The 15,720-nt window shown below is 34.0% G+C and overlaps 1 protein-coding gene across 1 annotated transcript; it reads left to right on the top strand.

The window, feature by feature from the left end:
• Nucleotides 1-10,829: 10,829 nt before the first annotated feature.
• LOC149055154 (uncharacterized) lies at nt 10,830-14,562 on the top strand. The gene is made up of 7 exons (XM_089229048.1): nt 10,830-11,013; nt 11,076-11,202; nt 11,277-11,749; nt 11,826-11,994; nt 12,067-12,251; nt 13,557-13,719; nt 14,048-14,562. Exons 1-7 carry the CDS (start codon nt 10,912-10,914, stop codon nt 14,518-14,520), a joined length of 1,692 nt encoding a protein of 563 aa, XP_089085174.1. The 5' UTR covers nt 10,830-10,911; the 3' UTR covers nt 14,521-14,562.
• The last annotated feature ends 1,158 nt before the right edge of the window (nt 14,563-15,720 follow it).

Genomic DNA, 15,720 nt, shown 5'->3' with positions numbered 1-15,720 from the left:
GGTCGGCACAGATATTCGCCGTACAGCGGTGGTTGCGTCGGTTAGACAATGCTTGTAGCCGTGGAGCGGCGTATCGTCGTTGAGCTGCAGGTCGGCACGGGTGTTCGTCGGTTAGACGATGCTTGTTGCCGTGGAGCGGCGTATCGTCGTTGAGCTGCGAGTCTTGTTGTGTGGTACGGGTCTTCGATGGTCTGAACTAAACTGGATCGTTGGTAGTGTAGGCGGTTTGAAGGTTTGAAGTGGACTGACTAGATTTGCTTTGCTTTGCTTTGGGAGGGGTGGCTATGCCGTTTACTATTCCAGGCTTGTGCCTCTACTAGTGGATGGATTTTGGGGTTGATTGGTAGGTTCAGTTATGTTAGTCAGTCCAATTTAATGGGTATGGTTTGAGTAAACGTTTGGTGGTTGGAGGGGAGTGGGTTTTACCTAAGAGGCGGATATGATCGTAATCGGAAAAAGAGTTATTGTAGAACATTGTTTTTGATTGAGAGCAAATGGAATTTTGGATAGATTTGAAGTTGGCTGATTTTAAAAGGGCCGAGTTTCTAACGATAGAGGGCATACCGGTTATCGTGCGTATGCCGATGTTTTGGACGGATTCAATACGTCTCCAATGGGAGGGGCCGATAAAGGGTGCCCAGGAAGAGCCAGCATATGTAAGTATGGGGGTCACGTAAAGTTTAAGTATGTTAAGTTTTGTTTTCAGCGGAACGGGACTAGTACGGTTAAGTAAGGGGTAAAGCATACCACGGACGCGGGTAGCTTTTTTGGTTACGTCTTGAATGTGTTGGTTGAATGTAAGTTTACGTCCAATCGTGACGCCTAAGTATTTGGCCTGTTTTGACCAGTTAACGGGTTGGTTATCGATGGTTAGAGGTGGAATGTGGGTTGTATCAGAACGCCCGAAGAGGACGCCTACTGTTTTGGTCGGGTTTATTTTGATTCGCCACCTGTGGAACCAGTTGGACGCGAGGTTGAGTTGGTGTTGTAGTTGTATGGTTGCACGTTTGGGGTTTTTATTACTAGTAAAGAACATCGTGTCGTCAGCGAAGAGTGAGAGGTTGGCTTTAGGAGTCGTTGGAATGTCGTTAATGTACGTCAAGTATAGCGTCGGTGAGAGACAGGAGCCCTGAGGGACTCCTGCGAGTACGTGTCTGGTAGTAGAGAAGGAGTGTTCGATTTTAGTGGTAAAAGTACGGTCGGTGAGAAAGGATTGGATGATTTTTACGATTTCTAACGAGATGTTGAGTTTGGAGAGTTTGTAGAGTAGGCCTTCGTGCCAGACGCGGTCGAAGGCTTTCTCCACGTCGAGGAAGACGGAAGCAGTGTTTAAGTCGTTGTTAAAGTTTTCGCTCAGTTGGTGGGTGAGTTTGGTCAGTTGTAGTGTGGTCGAGTGTTCTGGTCTGAAGGCGAACTGTTCGGGACGGATTTTGTTTTTGAGTTTGTCTTGTAGGTGGGTGAGGATGAGTCGTTCGTAAATTTTGGACAGGGAGGAGAGGAGGGCGATTGGTCTATAGTTTTCGGGTTGTTTATGGTCTTTGCCTGGTTTGGGAATGGAGATGATGACTGCTTTTTTCCAGGAAAGGGGAAAGTAGCAGATTCTGAAGGCGCTGTTGATGATCCGAGTAAGGGACAGTATAACGTTGTCCGGTAGGAATTTAAGAGCCGTGTTGGTGATGAGGTCTTCACCTGGGGCTTTCTTATTGCGAAGGTTGCGAATTATGTCTTGTATCTGGCCGGGAGTGGTAAAGAGTTTAGATCGGGTGATGTCAAGGCCTTGTAGGTACTGGGAGTGAGCGGTTACGTCTGGTAAGTCGGGGCCGGGGTTTGTTTGAAATTGACGTTCGAGCGAGTCGGCTATCAGCTCTGCTCGTTCGTTGGCCGGAAAAACTAGGCCGTCGGGGCCGGTTAGTGGGTGAGATGCTGGACGTTTGTGTAAGAGACATTTGTTGAGTTTGTATATTGAACCGTCTTGGTGGTCTAGTGAGTTAAGAAAGATGTCCCATTGGTCAGTATTGTGCGTTGCGAGTAAGGTACGTATGAGAGATATTTTGGCGTTTAGTTGTCGTTTAATTGTCGGGTCGCGGTTTATTTGCCATTCGCGGCGTATACGGTTTTTGTCTTGTATTTCCAGTTTAATGTAGTCTGGTACTACAGTGGACGGGTGATTGCGTGTCGGTACGTATACGCTGGATTCAACCACTTGTTGGATATGTTTTGTGAGGTTTTCGATTGCCAGGTCGATAGACTCACGGTCGTTGGTCGGTTGAGTGGTTGAGTTCGGTAAGTTCGCGAGAGTTGTCGTGTATTTTTTCCAGTTAATAAACCGATTCGTAACCGGTGGAGAAGAAGAGATCGGAGTGCAGAGTGTATCTAGAAGAATGGGGTTGTGGTCGGAAGATAGTTCGTTGAGGTTAGTGATTTGGGTTTGATAGGGTAGTCGTACGAGGGCGATGTCGAGTATGTCAGATCTGTATCGTGTGCATGTCGGGAAATGTGTGGGAGAAGAGGGAGCAGTTACAGAGTAGTCCGATTGTTGTACGTGGTCAAAGAGGACACGGCCGGCAGCGTTAGTCGTGTGGCTATACCACAGCGGATGTTTGGCGTTGAAGTCGCCTGCCGAAATTTGCCACTCGGCACTCTTTGTCAAAAGGTCGAGGTCGTTTGTCGTTAGTAGGGTTCCGGGTGGTTTGTATACGGCTGAAATAAGTACTTCGTGGCCGTTGAGTTGTACGAGGATGGAAGAGGTTTGGATGGTTGTGTTTAGGGTAACTGGTTGGTGGACGATACATCGGTTGACGAGAACGGCCGTGCCTCCGTGGGCGGGCGAGCCCCGCACGGGTGGCAGGTCGTTCCTGTACGTAAAAAAGTTAGGAATGTGAAGTCTGGCAGAGGGTTTTAGGTGGGTTTCGTTAAGTAGGATTATGTCGGTTTTCAGTTTTAGTGCTAAAGAGCGCAGTTCGTCAAGTTTGTGGTTAATGCCGTTTGAGTTCCAAAATAGAATTTTTAAGTTATCCATTTTGGGGGGATAGTATGGTTAAGAATGATTGTATTGCTGTTTGTATCAGGGTTTTGGGGTCCTGGTTGTTTACTATGGCTGTTAAGAGGTTGGTCAGGAGGTTTAAAATGAGGGACAGGTTAATTTGTGGGGCTTCGGGACTGGTCGGTTTTGGTGGTGGTGGTGGTGGGGGCGCTTGGCCGGTGGTGGCTGCAGCGTACGAGTGGGTTAGGGGTTTTATTGTAGTTGTTGGTGGGGGCGGGGGTGGTGTAAAAGATTGAGTTGTCGGCGGCAGGGTTTGAGGTTTGGTTGTTGGTGGTGCGATTTTGGGTTTTATCGTCAAGAGATGTGGGCATCCGCGGAAATTAGCCGTATGGGGCCCGCCGCAATTGCAGCATGTCGGGGTTTGCTCGGGAGTTTTTTGGCATTCAGATGCCAAGTGATTTCCTGCGCACTTGACGCATCTGGGTAGGTGGCCACAGTTACGGGAACCGTGTCCAAAACGTTGGCACGAAAAACATTGTGCCGGGCCGGAAGGTTTAAGGGCTTCTACCGAGATTGTAAGATAAAATAGGGAGTTGAGAAGGAAGATATCCTTGGCGTTCGGGGTTGCCGCAATGTGTACGAGGCACATGGGCATCGGTTTTTCGGGAGTACCGAAACGGCGAATGTATTTTGTTTGGAAGTTTAGGGTTTCTAGTTCGGATTTTAGATCGTCAGTGGTGATGTCGGTCGGTATGCCCTTTAGAACGACCTTAAGGGAACGATCTTCAGGGAGGCTGAAGGTATGGAATTCAGTTTTGCTGTCAACTAGGACTTTCTGAATTTGTCGGAAGTGGGTGGGGTCGGTAGTTTGGACAGTTATTTGTCCATTGGATGTGGTTTTGGCTGTAATTGCCGATGGAGTGAAGTTCGGAAGTTTGTAGATGGTTGGTGCGATTTTTCGCCAGGACGCAGAGTTTAAGATTAAGGGGGGTGGCCTGATTTGCTTGGGTTTGGCTGATGTCGGGATTTGTTGTTCGGATGTTTTGGCTGGTGGAGGTTTAGTAGTCGGGGCGGAGTGTTGGGCAGATTTGTTTGACTCGGTGTCGGAAGAGGAGCAGTATGACGACATTGATGAGTCGGTCGTCGGAGTTGGAGAGGGGGGGGAATCCCTCTGTGGACCTTTTTGGATGGTGGACGGTGGGGATGGTGAGGCACGTGGACGTCCCTTCTTGGAACTCCCGGGTGTATGCGCGGGGCCCTTCCGCTTGTTAGCTGTTTTGCCCATGGCAAGACCGTAACAAACTCAGGGTTTTTCCACTGTAGCTCTGAAAAGAGCGATTTTCTGGTGGTGTGACGGGTGGGTTTAGGGGGGTTTGGTTTGGTCAGGGATGGGATTCTGCGGCAATGAGAGGGCGCGGCCCCTCGACAGATAAACGGTGGGAGGTGGATACCCGTCGCTTTCGCGACGGCTTACCTTGGGCGCTGGTGCCCTGTCGGAGTAGCGGTGAAAACGGCTGTTGATTTGGACTACGACGTCGCTTCCGCGGCGGCTTTGGTGGGCGCTGTTGCCCTGTTGAGAGCGGTGAAAACGGCTGTTTGCGTTGCTGACGCTTCCGCGGCGGCTTGTTTTGGACGCTGATGTCCTGTTGGAGTGAACCGGCAGTTGACGGTTGGCGATCGGGTTTGACCCGTGGGCGCTGTTGCCCTGTTGAAGGTACTGCTTCAGAAGCTGGATGCAGTGTTGAACGGCAGAGTAGGTGTTCACAGGCTGGCTGTTGACTGAATGCTGGTTGATGCTGCCGCACTGGTTGACTGACTAGATTGTCGAAAGTGTCCGGTATTTATACCCTTTTCGACAATCTAGTCCGTCGTTGGTTGGTCCGCGTAAGTGCGTTTAGACGAATGAAAATCACATCGTTGAACGGGCATTCCTTTTCATCATGTGTGATTTTCATTCGTCACAACGCATCTTTTTCCCAATATTATTTGGTGGTCTCTATCGACGGTTGTTTGTTCCGTAACAAATATATAGGCATATTATTATAAATTATACATTTAAAACGTATAGAAATGTTAAGAAAAAAGTTATGGTTTAGAGATTTATACTTAAAAAAATATGTTACTAATACATGATAAAAATGTTGTAAGTACAGTTAATAAATTATATCATCATGTATAGATACATTGATAAATACCAACATTGTCGTAGTGAAATTAAAAACTTTTAATGGTTTTAAATTTAAAACAATCCAAAGTGATAACAAAAGTATAAACCAATTTATTGTGTTTTGAATTATGTATCGTTTCATCATTTAATATTTGACGTGCTTTCCTGGTTGTAAAGTATACTATATACTTTATATGTAACAATTGACGATTATAAAATTAAAACGATTTAATTTAAACCATTATCTATATTAAATAGACTTAATAAAAGATAAATAGTCAACATTAGCACTATACAGTAACTATAATCTTCTGGAGGGGGGGGGAGGAGCTAAGCGCCGGAGAAAAGACAGGGCAGAAGACACAGCCCGGCAGTCCTGCTATTTAAGGGGTCCCGCGCTTTTCATCGCATTTTGTGGTTTGTAACTTTGTAAGCCTATAATTTTGTTTTCAAATTAAAAATACAAGTGCCGTCTGCAGATTCAACACTTTCTTGGTTCACTGAACTTCTATCATCGTTTTATTCTCAACGCGGCCGAACTACAACACCGCTGTACGACATGGCAGTCAAGATCAACAAACAGAACGGTCCACTATTGTGCAGGACGGCGACCGCACAAGCCATTTTTGACGCCTGTCGACGAGCACTCGCCGATACAGCGACGATTATCACACCTAAGCCCGAGCGCCGTGCTACGCCTCAACACAGAAGGGTCAAATACCATCGTGATGCAAGTCTTTGAACAGAACGTCAGCGGTCAGTGGCAGTAGCTGGGTTATTTTTTGATAAAATTATCTGTGCGGAACAAAAATACAGCACGTACGACAGACAACGGTCAGGCCCAAGACGCGTGGCCACCGCCGCGCCACCGCCCTTCGACAAATCAAATCGTGCTATTGCCGCAGGCTGAGCATGGACCGAAAAATCATGCGATGAACCAAAGCCTGCGAATCGTGCAAACTCGTCAAAGTACAAAAACACGACGTCCAGCATCACACCAATAAGATTCACTGTTTTGTTACGTTCACATTGACTCGATTGGGCCGCTATTACCGTCCAGCAAATACAGCAGTACAAACACTACAAACAGTACAAACTAAAAGTCGTCGACCGATTCACGCGCTGGTGGAGGAGTGGCCAATCGAGAATAGTCGACCTTCGCAGCCGCGCAGCTCTTAACAACGAACTGAATAGCACGGTTCGGCGTGCCGGACGGCATCACCCAACGATCGATGCCGACAGTTCGAGTAGGATCTGTATGTTCAAATCACTTTTGATCACCTTCGGCATTCAGCATATTATTCGAATCACCTTCGCAGGCCGACGGGAAGGCACATTCGCACGAATCGTCGCAGTGGTCAGTCAAGCTGCCTATAGCAACACAGTCAATACACTGAAAAAAATAATACTTGTAACATTGACAAACGCGTTTTGTAAATAATTGACAAATCTAACATGTATTACGCTGACAATATTTTATCGTGGTGATACAATTATTGATAAATTAATAAAAAATTTGTCATATAATGTTGTTGTTTTTTTATCAACCTGACAAAAAGTTGAAAGTTTGATAAATCTTATTAAATCCAACCAACAAAATGTATTTATTATTTACAATATACATTTTTTTAAATTGATAATTTTTTCATCATTCTGACAGTAAATTGTACTTGAATGATAAAATCATATTGTATAAAATATATTTTTCAATTGACAAATTAATTTGTTTAGTGCAACAAACATATAAATCAGCTTTACAAAATATGATTATACTTTACCTAAATTCGTATCTCTGTCCACTAGGTATATATATGATATATGCCCACTTTATTTTTTATGAGAATTGTTGTTATAACTTATAATATGGTATTATTAATACCTACATTGGCTAAACATTGAATGTATTAATTACGTTTATTAGTTATTAAATAATTTATAGTGTTTTTAAATATTATATTTTATATTTTGTAATCCAGCATATTATTATACAATGTTACACAATTTAAAAAATGGTCAATTTTTGGTTTATGAACCATAAAAGTGAGGTAAGTTTGTTTTTGTATTCATTATTTCATTACGTAAGTATATTAAATACAAAATTAAACGTTACATGATATGCATTTAGCATTAATGCACGTATATTTTTCGCAGAATCAACGTGCCTATGTGTCTGTTAAAATTAGTTTGAAGCTTAATAATAATATGTTATAATATTAAATTCGGAAAAAAGCTCGATTGGTGATAATGGGAAATAATTTTCCATGAATGTGTGAGCGATTTAACGATGGGTAAATCACATTTCTCGTCAACTCTCATTGGGCCTTTACTGATTTTACGCCTGTAGAACAAACAAATAATAAGACGTGAACGTTCTTGATGATTATACATTTATTATTTATACAGTCTTGCATTAGTCGCAATCCGATTTTGGTGTTCAACGTAGCTTAAACGCTAAATACCATAATATTCTATTATTACATAAGAAAAATTAGCATTTATATTTTTCTCATATTGTATACAGACTTTGTATCTTACTGCAAGTGTTATACAAGCCATAAGGTAAGTTTATATTAGTTAGTTATAATTTACATGAATTAACCATAGTCCATAGCCCATAATAAGTATGTACAAGCATGTAGTTAACTTTTAGGCATTTTAAGGTTTATTTATATAAATATAGCTAATGTTGATCTTGAATTTTGAAAAATATACATATAAATTTCAAAATATAAAACAAAAAATTAATTATTTTAAACATAACATTATTATTAGGTAGCTATATAATTGAACCTATGCTATTTTTTTTTATTTAATATAAGATTAACTCATGTGTAGGTAGGTACAATACATAATTTAAAAACATTTTTCTAAATATTTATTTTATAAATAACCAATATTAAATTAAGTAATAAATTCACATTTAACTTATATTTATTATAAATATTTTTAAAAACTGGAGTACATATAAATATTTATATCATATATCATCCATACCCACCACACACACTTTTGTAGGCTTGTAGCTAATCACTAATTATGCAAGTTACTATTTTTAAAATGTGGAAAATATATAAATATTTTTTCAGGTTAAATTCCAATACTGCAGTACTGGCTGATTTTTCTTTTTTTTTTTACTTATTCTTACAATGATTTGTTTTATTTGTAAATCTAAATTTTCTAACTTGAAAAACCTGGTGGTCCATTTTAAAATATTTCACTTACTTAAGACAAATAGCACATATGAATGTGTTGAGGAATCTTGCCATCAGGCTTTCCAATGTTTAAATAGTTTTAAAAGGCACATTTCAACTAAACACATTTGTCATAATAATCCAATAGATAATGTTGAAAATTCTAATGCCAATAATTATAAAAATGTCAAAGAAAAATACCTTGATACACCCACATTAGATAGTCAGCCTAATTGCTCAACAAAAACATCTGAATGTTTTGATATAGATTCTGCTATTAATTCCTTATATAAATCAGCTATAACATTTATTATGAGTCTACACAATAATAATAACTTTACGGTCAAAGATGTTTTAAAAATACAAAATGGCATTATTGAAAATTTAACTAAACCGATGGCATTTATGCTTACAGAATTAAATAAAACCCAAGTTGAACATTCAGTCATAAAGTTAAAACTTAATAAACTTAGCTCAGTTTTTTCAAATCCTTTTAAACCTTGTAGTACCGAATATCGTCTAGAAAAATGGCTAGTTCAAAATCAATATGTTACTCATTTACAACAATTTACAATTAACAATGAAATTTGTAATGTTCAGCTCATGGGAGAAACAATTTATGATGAAAAGGCGACTAAAGGAGCTCTGTTACCCTTGAATGAACAATTTAAAAAATATTTAGAACATGGTGATAATTTGAATAGTTTTATTAATAAGCTCACCTTACTAAAAAATGACAATTCAAGTATCTCTCATTTTGTACAAGGGAATCTTTGGCGACAGAAAACATCCCAGTATGTTGGAAAATTAGTTTTTCCTTTTTTTTTGTACATGGATGATGTGGAAATAAACAATCCTTTAGGGTCTCATGCAATGTCCCAATCAATATCTGCAATTTACTATAGTTTTCCACTTGCGGAAAACAGTTCTCAACTCTCAAATATTTTCCTGGCTGCACTTATAAAAACCACTGATTATAAAAAATTTGGAAACGAACCATGCTTAACACATTTAATACAGGAAATAAATGTTCTTGAAAAAGAAGGAATAATAGTTACAACACCAAGCGGAGAGTTTCATGTGCATTTTATTCTAGGTTTAATATTGGGTGACAATTTAGGATTGAACACTATGCTTGATTTTAGTAAATCTTTCTCAGCAAACTACTACTGTCGTTTTTGCAAAGCTAGTAAATCTGAAGCTTTAGAGCTATTTATTGAAAATAAACAATTACTGCGCACAATTAACAATTATTCAAATGATATAAATACAAATGACTTTAGAAGTACTGGGATTTATCAAGAGTCTGTTTTAAATCAAATTTATAGTTTTCATGTTGTAACTAATTATTGTGTAGATGTCATGCATGACATATTTGAAGGGATATGCCATTACGATATCTGTCATGTAATTTTTTATTATACGCAAACTGTTAAATTATTTTCTTTGGAAAAATTAAATAATCGAAAAACCACATTTCACTATGGTCCAATAGAAGTTGGTAATATTTCACCCGAAATTACATTATTACATTTACAAAACAATCACTTAAAAATGTCTGCACGAGAAGTAATGACATTTATACATTTTTTTCCTCTGATGATAGGAGACTTAATTCCTGAAGATGATGAGGTATGGAATTTTGTAATTATTTTGTTAAAAATAGTTGAGTTATTATTGTCTTACAAATTTACAGAAAGCTCAATAATATATTTGGAACAGTTAATTAAAGACCATAATTTTTTATACAGCCAACTTTTTAATGATAGACTAAAGCCCAAACATCATTTTTTGATACACTACCCTAATATAATACGTGAATCAGGACCACCTCGACATTTTTGGTGTTTTCGTTTTGAAGGAAAACATAAGGAGATAAAAATGTATGCACGTTCAATAACATCAAGAAAAAATATAACACTAACACTTGCAAAAAAATTTCAAATTAAATTTGCCTATCTACTTATGCAGCCAAAAAAAGATGATTTGGTATTGAATTTTAAACACAAAATTAAAGAAAGTCAATTTGGCAAATTAATAAGTGATAAATATAAAATAACACCTAACCAGTATGAATGTTATAATAAAATTGAATACAAGGGCACTAATTACAAAGAAGGATACTACTTAACCAGGTTTATTTATGAAATGTGTCTATTTAAAATTATAGAAATAATAGTGATTAGTAACATTAAAATAATTATTTTGACCAAACAAATACAATTAAATGGTTTTCATTCTCACTTAGAAGCCTACGAAGTAGATTTCAATGAGCATATCATTTTAAATCCAGTTTTTAATGAAATAAATGACTTTAATGGACCACCAATAAATGTAGTTAATACTTCAATAGGCAAAAAAATGTTCAGAACAAAAGAGTATTTTATGTAATATACATCTTTATGAATATTATGTTTATTATTAGGTATAATATTTCAATAACTGATAGCTAATTTTTGTTTTTGTATAATAATATAATTATAATTTAACCAATAACTTTTAAGATTTATGATTAAAAACATATTATATTGTAATAAAATTAATTAGAATTAATTGTAATTTGAAGAAGAATGAATAGTATCAAAAACATTTTTGAAAATTTGAATGATTCAATGTCTGCTTCAATTAGTAATGAAGAGTGCTCTTTTACTGAAACTCAGGATTTTAATAAAGTATGTATTATCTTATAAAATATTTAAAACTGAATTAGAATTTAATTTTTTTGTAAATATAGGATCAATCTGCAATTTATGTGGATATTCCAACGGTTGGCGGTTATGAATATCCATTGGAAAATATTGAAAGTTTAAGTGACTTGTTGAGCCAATGGGGATTGAGTTGTTTATACAAAACATGCTTAAGTAATTATAACATAATTCATAAATATAGTTCTGAAATATTTAATTTGTATCCTTTATTTTTATTTTTTTTATAGCTGAACTGGTAGACCTTACAAGTTTGTCAAGAATAAATCCATCTGAAATGTCCATGTTAGTTAAGGAATATCCTTTAGGTGTTCAGATCAACTTTAGGTACCATGTTGAAGCATGGCAAAAAAGTAATATTACAGAAAATGAACCTAATAAAAATATAACATCATCCCATGTTATCCCATCTTCTTCTTGTTCGTCTTCGTTGGAAATGATAAAATTAGACAAAAACCAAAGTATTCAGTGTATAATACCTTCAAAGAATCCAAACATTGAAGTATCAAATATATTAAACTCCACTCAGGGTGCTTTAATAATTGATTATTATAAGAAACATAACAGTATAAATGACAATATAAGAACACTTTTAGTCGAAATAATAATTCAAGAGTTAATCACAAAAAAAATATTAATGTCTGTGTCATTGGCAGAAGAAATTGCTGACCAAATACAGCAACTATTTCCCTCTGAATTGAAGGTTTGATATGAATAAATATAGTACCTATTAAAATACTTGTATAACTAAAAATTTAATTTATCATACCATTTTGTAGGAAAATTATTTCATTAAGGACTGTTCAAGACAACCCAAAGGGAAGTTATATTGCAAGTACTATAATACAATGAGAACGTTGAAATCAAGTGGGTTAATTTCAAAACAAAAATCAATAAAAAAAATAACTACAAGTAGGAATTTTAGTAGTTGGACTAGCAATACTTTTGGTAAATATATTTTTAAAAATCATATATTGTATCATACATATTATACATAATACATTATTTAATTTAAAACAGAACCTGAAGAAGATGTACAATTAATTTTGAATCAAATTAAACATGATAATTGTAGTCTTCCAGAACTAGAACGACATTGGAGTTCAACTGTCAATTATAGACTAAATGAAATTCAAAAGGCCACATCAACTCAGGAAATAATAAAAGAATGGAGGAGTTATAAATTACCAATGGGTTATAAATTAGTGAGTAAAAGTATATTTTTTTAATTAAATTTGAATCAACATTCAACAATAAGTTGTTTGAAACAATTATATGCTGCACATTACATGCAAATATTAAGTTTAAATAAAATTGATTAATATTATAAGTAGGTAAATAATACCAAAAGGGTATATATATACTACTATAATCAATTGTGTGTTCATCTATCTATCTTACATAATTTATTACAATTTACATAACACTGTAGTAAAACTGCGAATAGTAAATCATTGATATTATATTATGCATTATTTTGCCTAGCAACCATCATGTTACAAAAATAATTTATAAACATTGGTTTAATTTAATACATACCTATAAGTAACTAATTCCTACACTTTTAGTTGATACTAATACAAAATATAAACTGTAGCATCAATTTTTATGAATCTGCTGGTTGACCTTTATAAATGTATAATAAGGTATATAATTAATATTACCAAACATTTAATTTTATTAAATTTTTTATGTAGAAAGTTTACTTATTACTTACCTAATATAATTTGAATCAATATATTATGCTAAATGGTAAATAATGCCCTTGCATATGAAAAAAAATTATTATTTTTTGTTTGTTAATGGTTATAGCTGTAATAGATTGTAGCATAACTAGTTACTCGATTCCACACATGAATTTGAATATCTGCTACTGCATTTTAGTAAATTTAAATGAAAAACTACAACAAACTATTTAAAATCTTGAAAAATTCTGAATATTTGGTGCCTTGCTGGTAAACAGTTATAAATAATAAAATAAATACTAAATCGGATATTATAGAACATACTACTATAGTACTACAATTGAAAGTTGTTTTAACTTCAGTTTCAGTTACTTTTTAATTCACTAAATTGTGACTGTTGTGTTTTTATCATTGAAAAAGAATGAAATGATAATGAAAGCATCTTATTTCTTATTAGTGACTAGACATTCTATTTTTAGATTGTATAGTGTATACTGTATGATAACATTGTAATCACAAACTTGATAGTAAATAAAATAATTTTGACTGCGATTATCAATACATGATGTTCTATGATATTATAGATATGGATATAGATTATACCTGAGACCAGCGGTCGTTAACCTTTTACTTTTAGTTTCCTGTGTATCCAAAAACAAATACGTAAATGGACCCTGCTGATTACCTAATACCCCTACCGGCCCTACCTGTCTAGACTATTTTATAGGTAGACCTATTTGGGCTTGAGCTTAAGACATGTCTTATAGCTTATTTAAATAACAAAATGTAAAATATTTATTAGGTACCTGCAAATTTATTTTTCAGATCGATATTGATTTTAATGTTCTACATCCAAATTGTTTCAATGTACTGGGCAATTATGAACTAAAATTATTCAGAATATTCAATATTTTAACAACAAAAATCAAAGATATAAGCTCTCGTAAATTATTAGAGAGTTTAAATGAGATTGAAAATCCATGTGAAAGTAATTTGCAACAATTTATATATTATACAGGGTGTCCCACTGAGATCTGACAAATGAAATAACTTTTGTTCTAATTAATATTTTAAAAAAATGTCTTTTAAATATAATTCATAGACAATTGAGCTACATTGTTAGTATACACTTTTTATTTTTTATTTTTTAATACTGAAGAAATTTTTTAAAAATATTAATTAGAACAAAAGTTATTTCATTTGTCAGATCTCAGTGGGACAGCCTGTATATTATATCTCTTAATAAGATTATAATATTTTAGACTTGTAGTCTTGACTCTTGAATATTGATAACTAATTATATAATATATTTTCAGATGCTAAACAAGCAGTTACATTTTATTTATTACATTCGTTACTTGTTCCAACTACTAAGAAAGTAACCAGGGATGATAAGGGAAAAAAGAATATTATTAAATTCTCTATAAAAGATTCCCAAAATACTTTTGTGGTGTTTTGCAGTACTGTTTCCCAAGCTGAAGAATTAATATCTAATAAATATAGCCTTAATATGCCGATTCAGCCTTTTATTTTGATTATTGGTACACCACTACAACCAAAAGAAATAATAGTATATTTTGATACAATAAAGTATAAAGTTTTCACTGTATTAAGAGCTATAGATGTATGTTTCAAAATAATACATTTATTTAATTTAGAATATCCAGTAGAATCGTGTGCTGTATGGCTATTTATTCAAAAATATTTGTATAATATTAAAACCAAGTTCGATAAATCCCACCCTAATCTAAATCAATTGATATTTGATTTAGAAAATAATGTTGAATAGTTAAATTTTATATAATTGTTGAGCTTTATTAGTTATTACTAGAACCTAATCAAAAAAATAAAAATAAATAGTTAAATATATATTTTATAAGTTGAATAATAATTTATTTACTTACTTGTAATTAACTACTTTAACTATATAATATTAAAATATGTATACATTTATAAACCTATGTTTCTTTTTCTTTTTTTGTAAATACATCATTAATTTTATTCAATATACCTATAGATAATATATAAAAATAATAATATATGCATAAACATTTTTCATGTAATTTACACATAGTGTTATTTGTATTAGCCTATACTTGTTGTATTTATGTTGCTTAAAAAATATATGTTATCCAGGCTGTTGTGTGGTTTAAATTATATATAAATTTCCTACTTATTCGTTATAATATAATTTAATTTAATATACCTTTTATTTATTTGATTTATTTGTTTATAAGTATTCATAGTAGTAGTGTAGTATATGGACATTTTAAACACTACACAGTAAAACATTATAATGTAATTTATATGTATTTGTATTGTATACTTTATTTATCTAAACTTCATTAGGTACCTATGTTATTTAAATATATTTAATACACTGTCTTACTTGTATAATTTATATGAATTTATATTGTATAGGTACATTATGTGCCTAAACTATTCAATTATTTTAATATATGTTTAATATATCTATTTTGTTTTGGCTGTATAATTTTATTTATATTTACATTTTGCTCACATTTATGTTTAATAATATTTGAAATTTTCTAAAAAATAAAAAAAAAATTTAATACCTTATATGTATTTGCAATTTGCATATTATATTTTATTTCAACCAATAATAAATTCAGTTAATATGATTAAAATAATTTATTGAAATAATAAACATATTTTGTTGAATGGGAACAGTTTTTTTATCAGTAACAAAAACATTTTATTGAAAAGATAAAATTAATAATCTTGACAACAAATTTCTTAAGATGTGTTAATCAAATAATTTATTGTATTGATTAAATATTTTATTGTATTGATCAGAAATTTTATGAAAACAATTTCACCATTACAATATAATATAATCAAAATAATAATATAAGTTAAATCAAAATGATAAAATGTTTGTCATTTTTGAAGATCTTTAGGAACTGACATTTTAATTTTGTTGATTGGATAAATTTGTTTGTAAGCTGTATAGTGACAAATATTTTAT

Source organism: Diuraphis noxia, unplaced genomic scaffold (assembly GCF_037042655.1).
Source record: "Diuraphis noxia isolate RWA-SAM2 unplaced genomic scaffold, SU_Dnox_SAM2 contig0005, whole genome shotgun sequence".
In the NCBI taxonomy this organism is placed as follows: Eukaryota; Metazoa; Arthropoda; class Insecta; order Hemiptera; family Aphididae; genus Diuraphis; species Diuraphis noxia.
The sequence above is the reverse complement of the archived record's forward strand: the minus strand, read 5'-3'. Positions and strand labels throughout refer to the sequence as shown.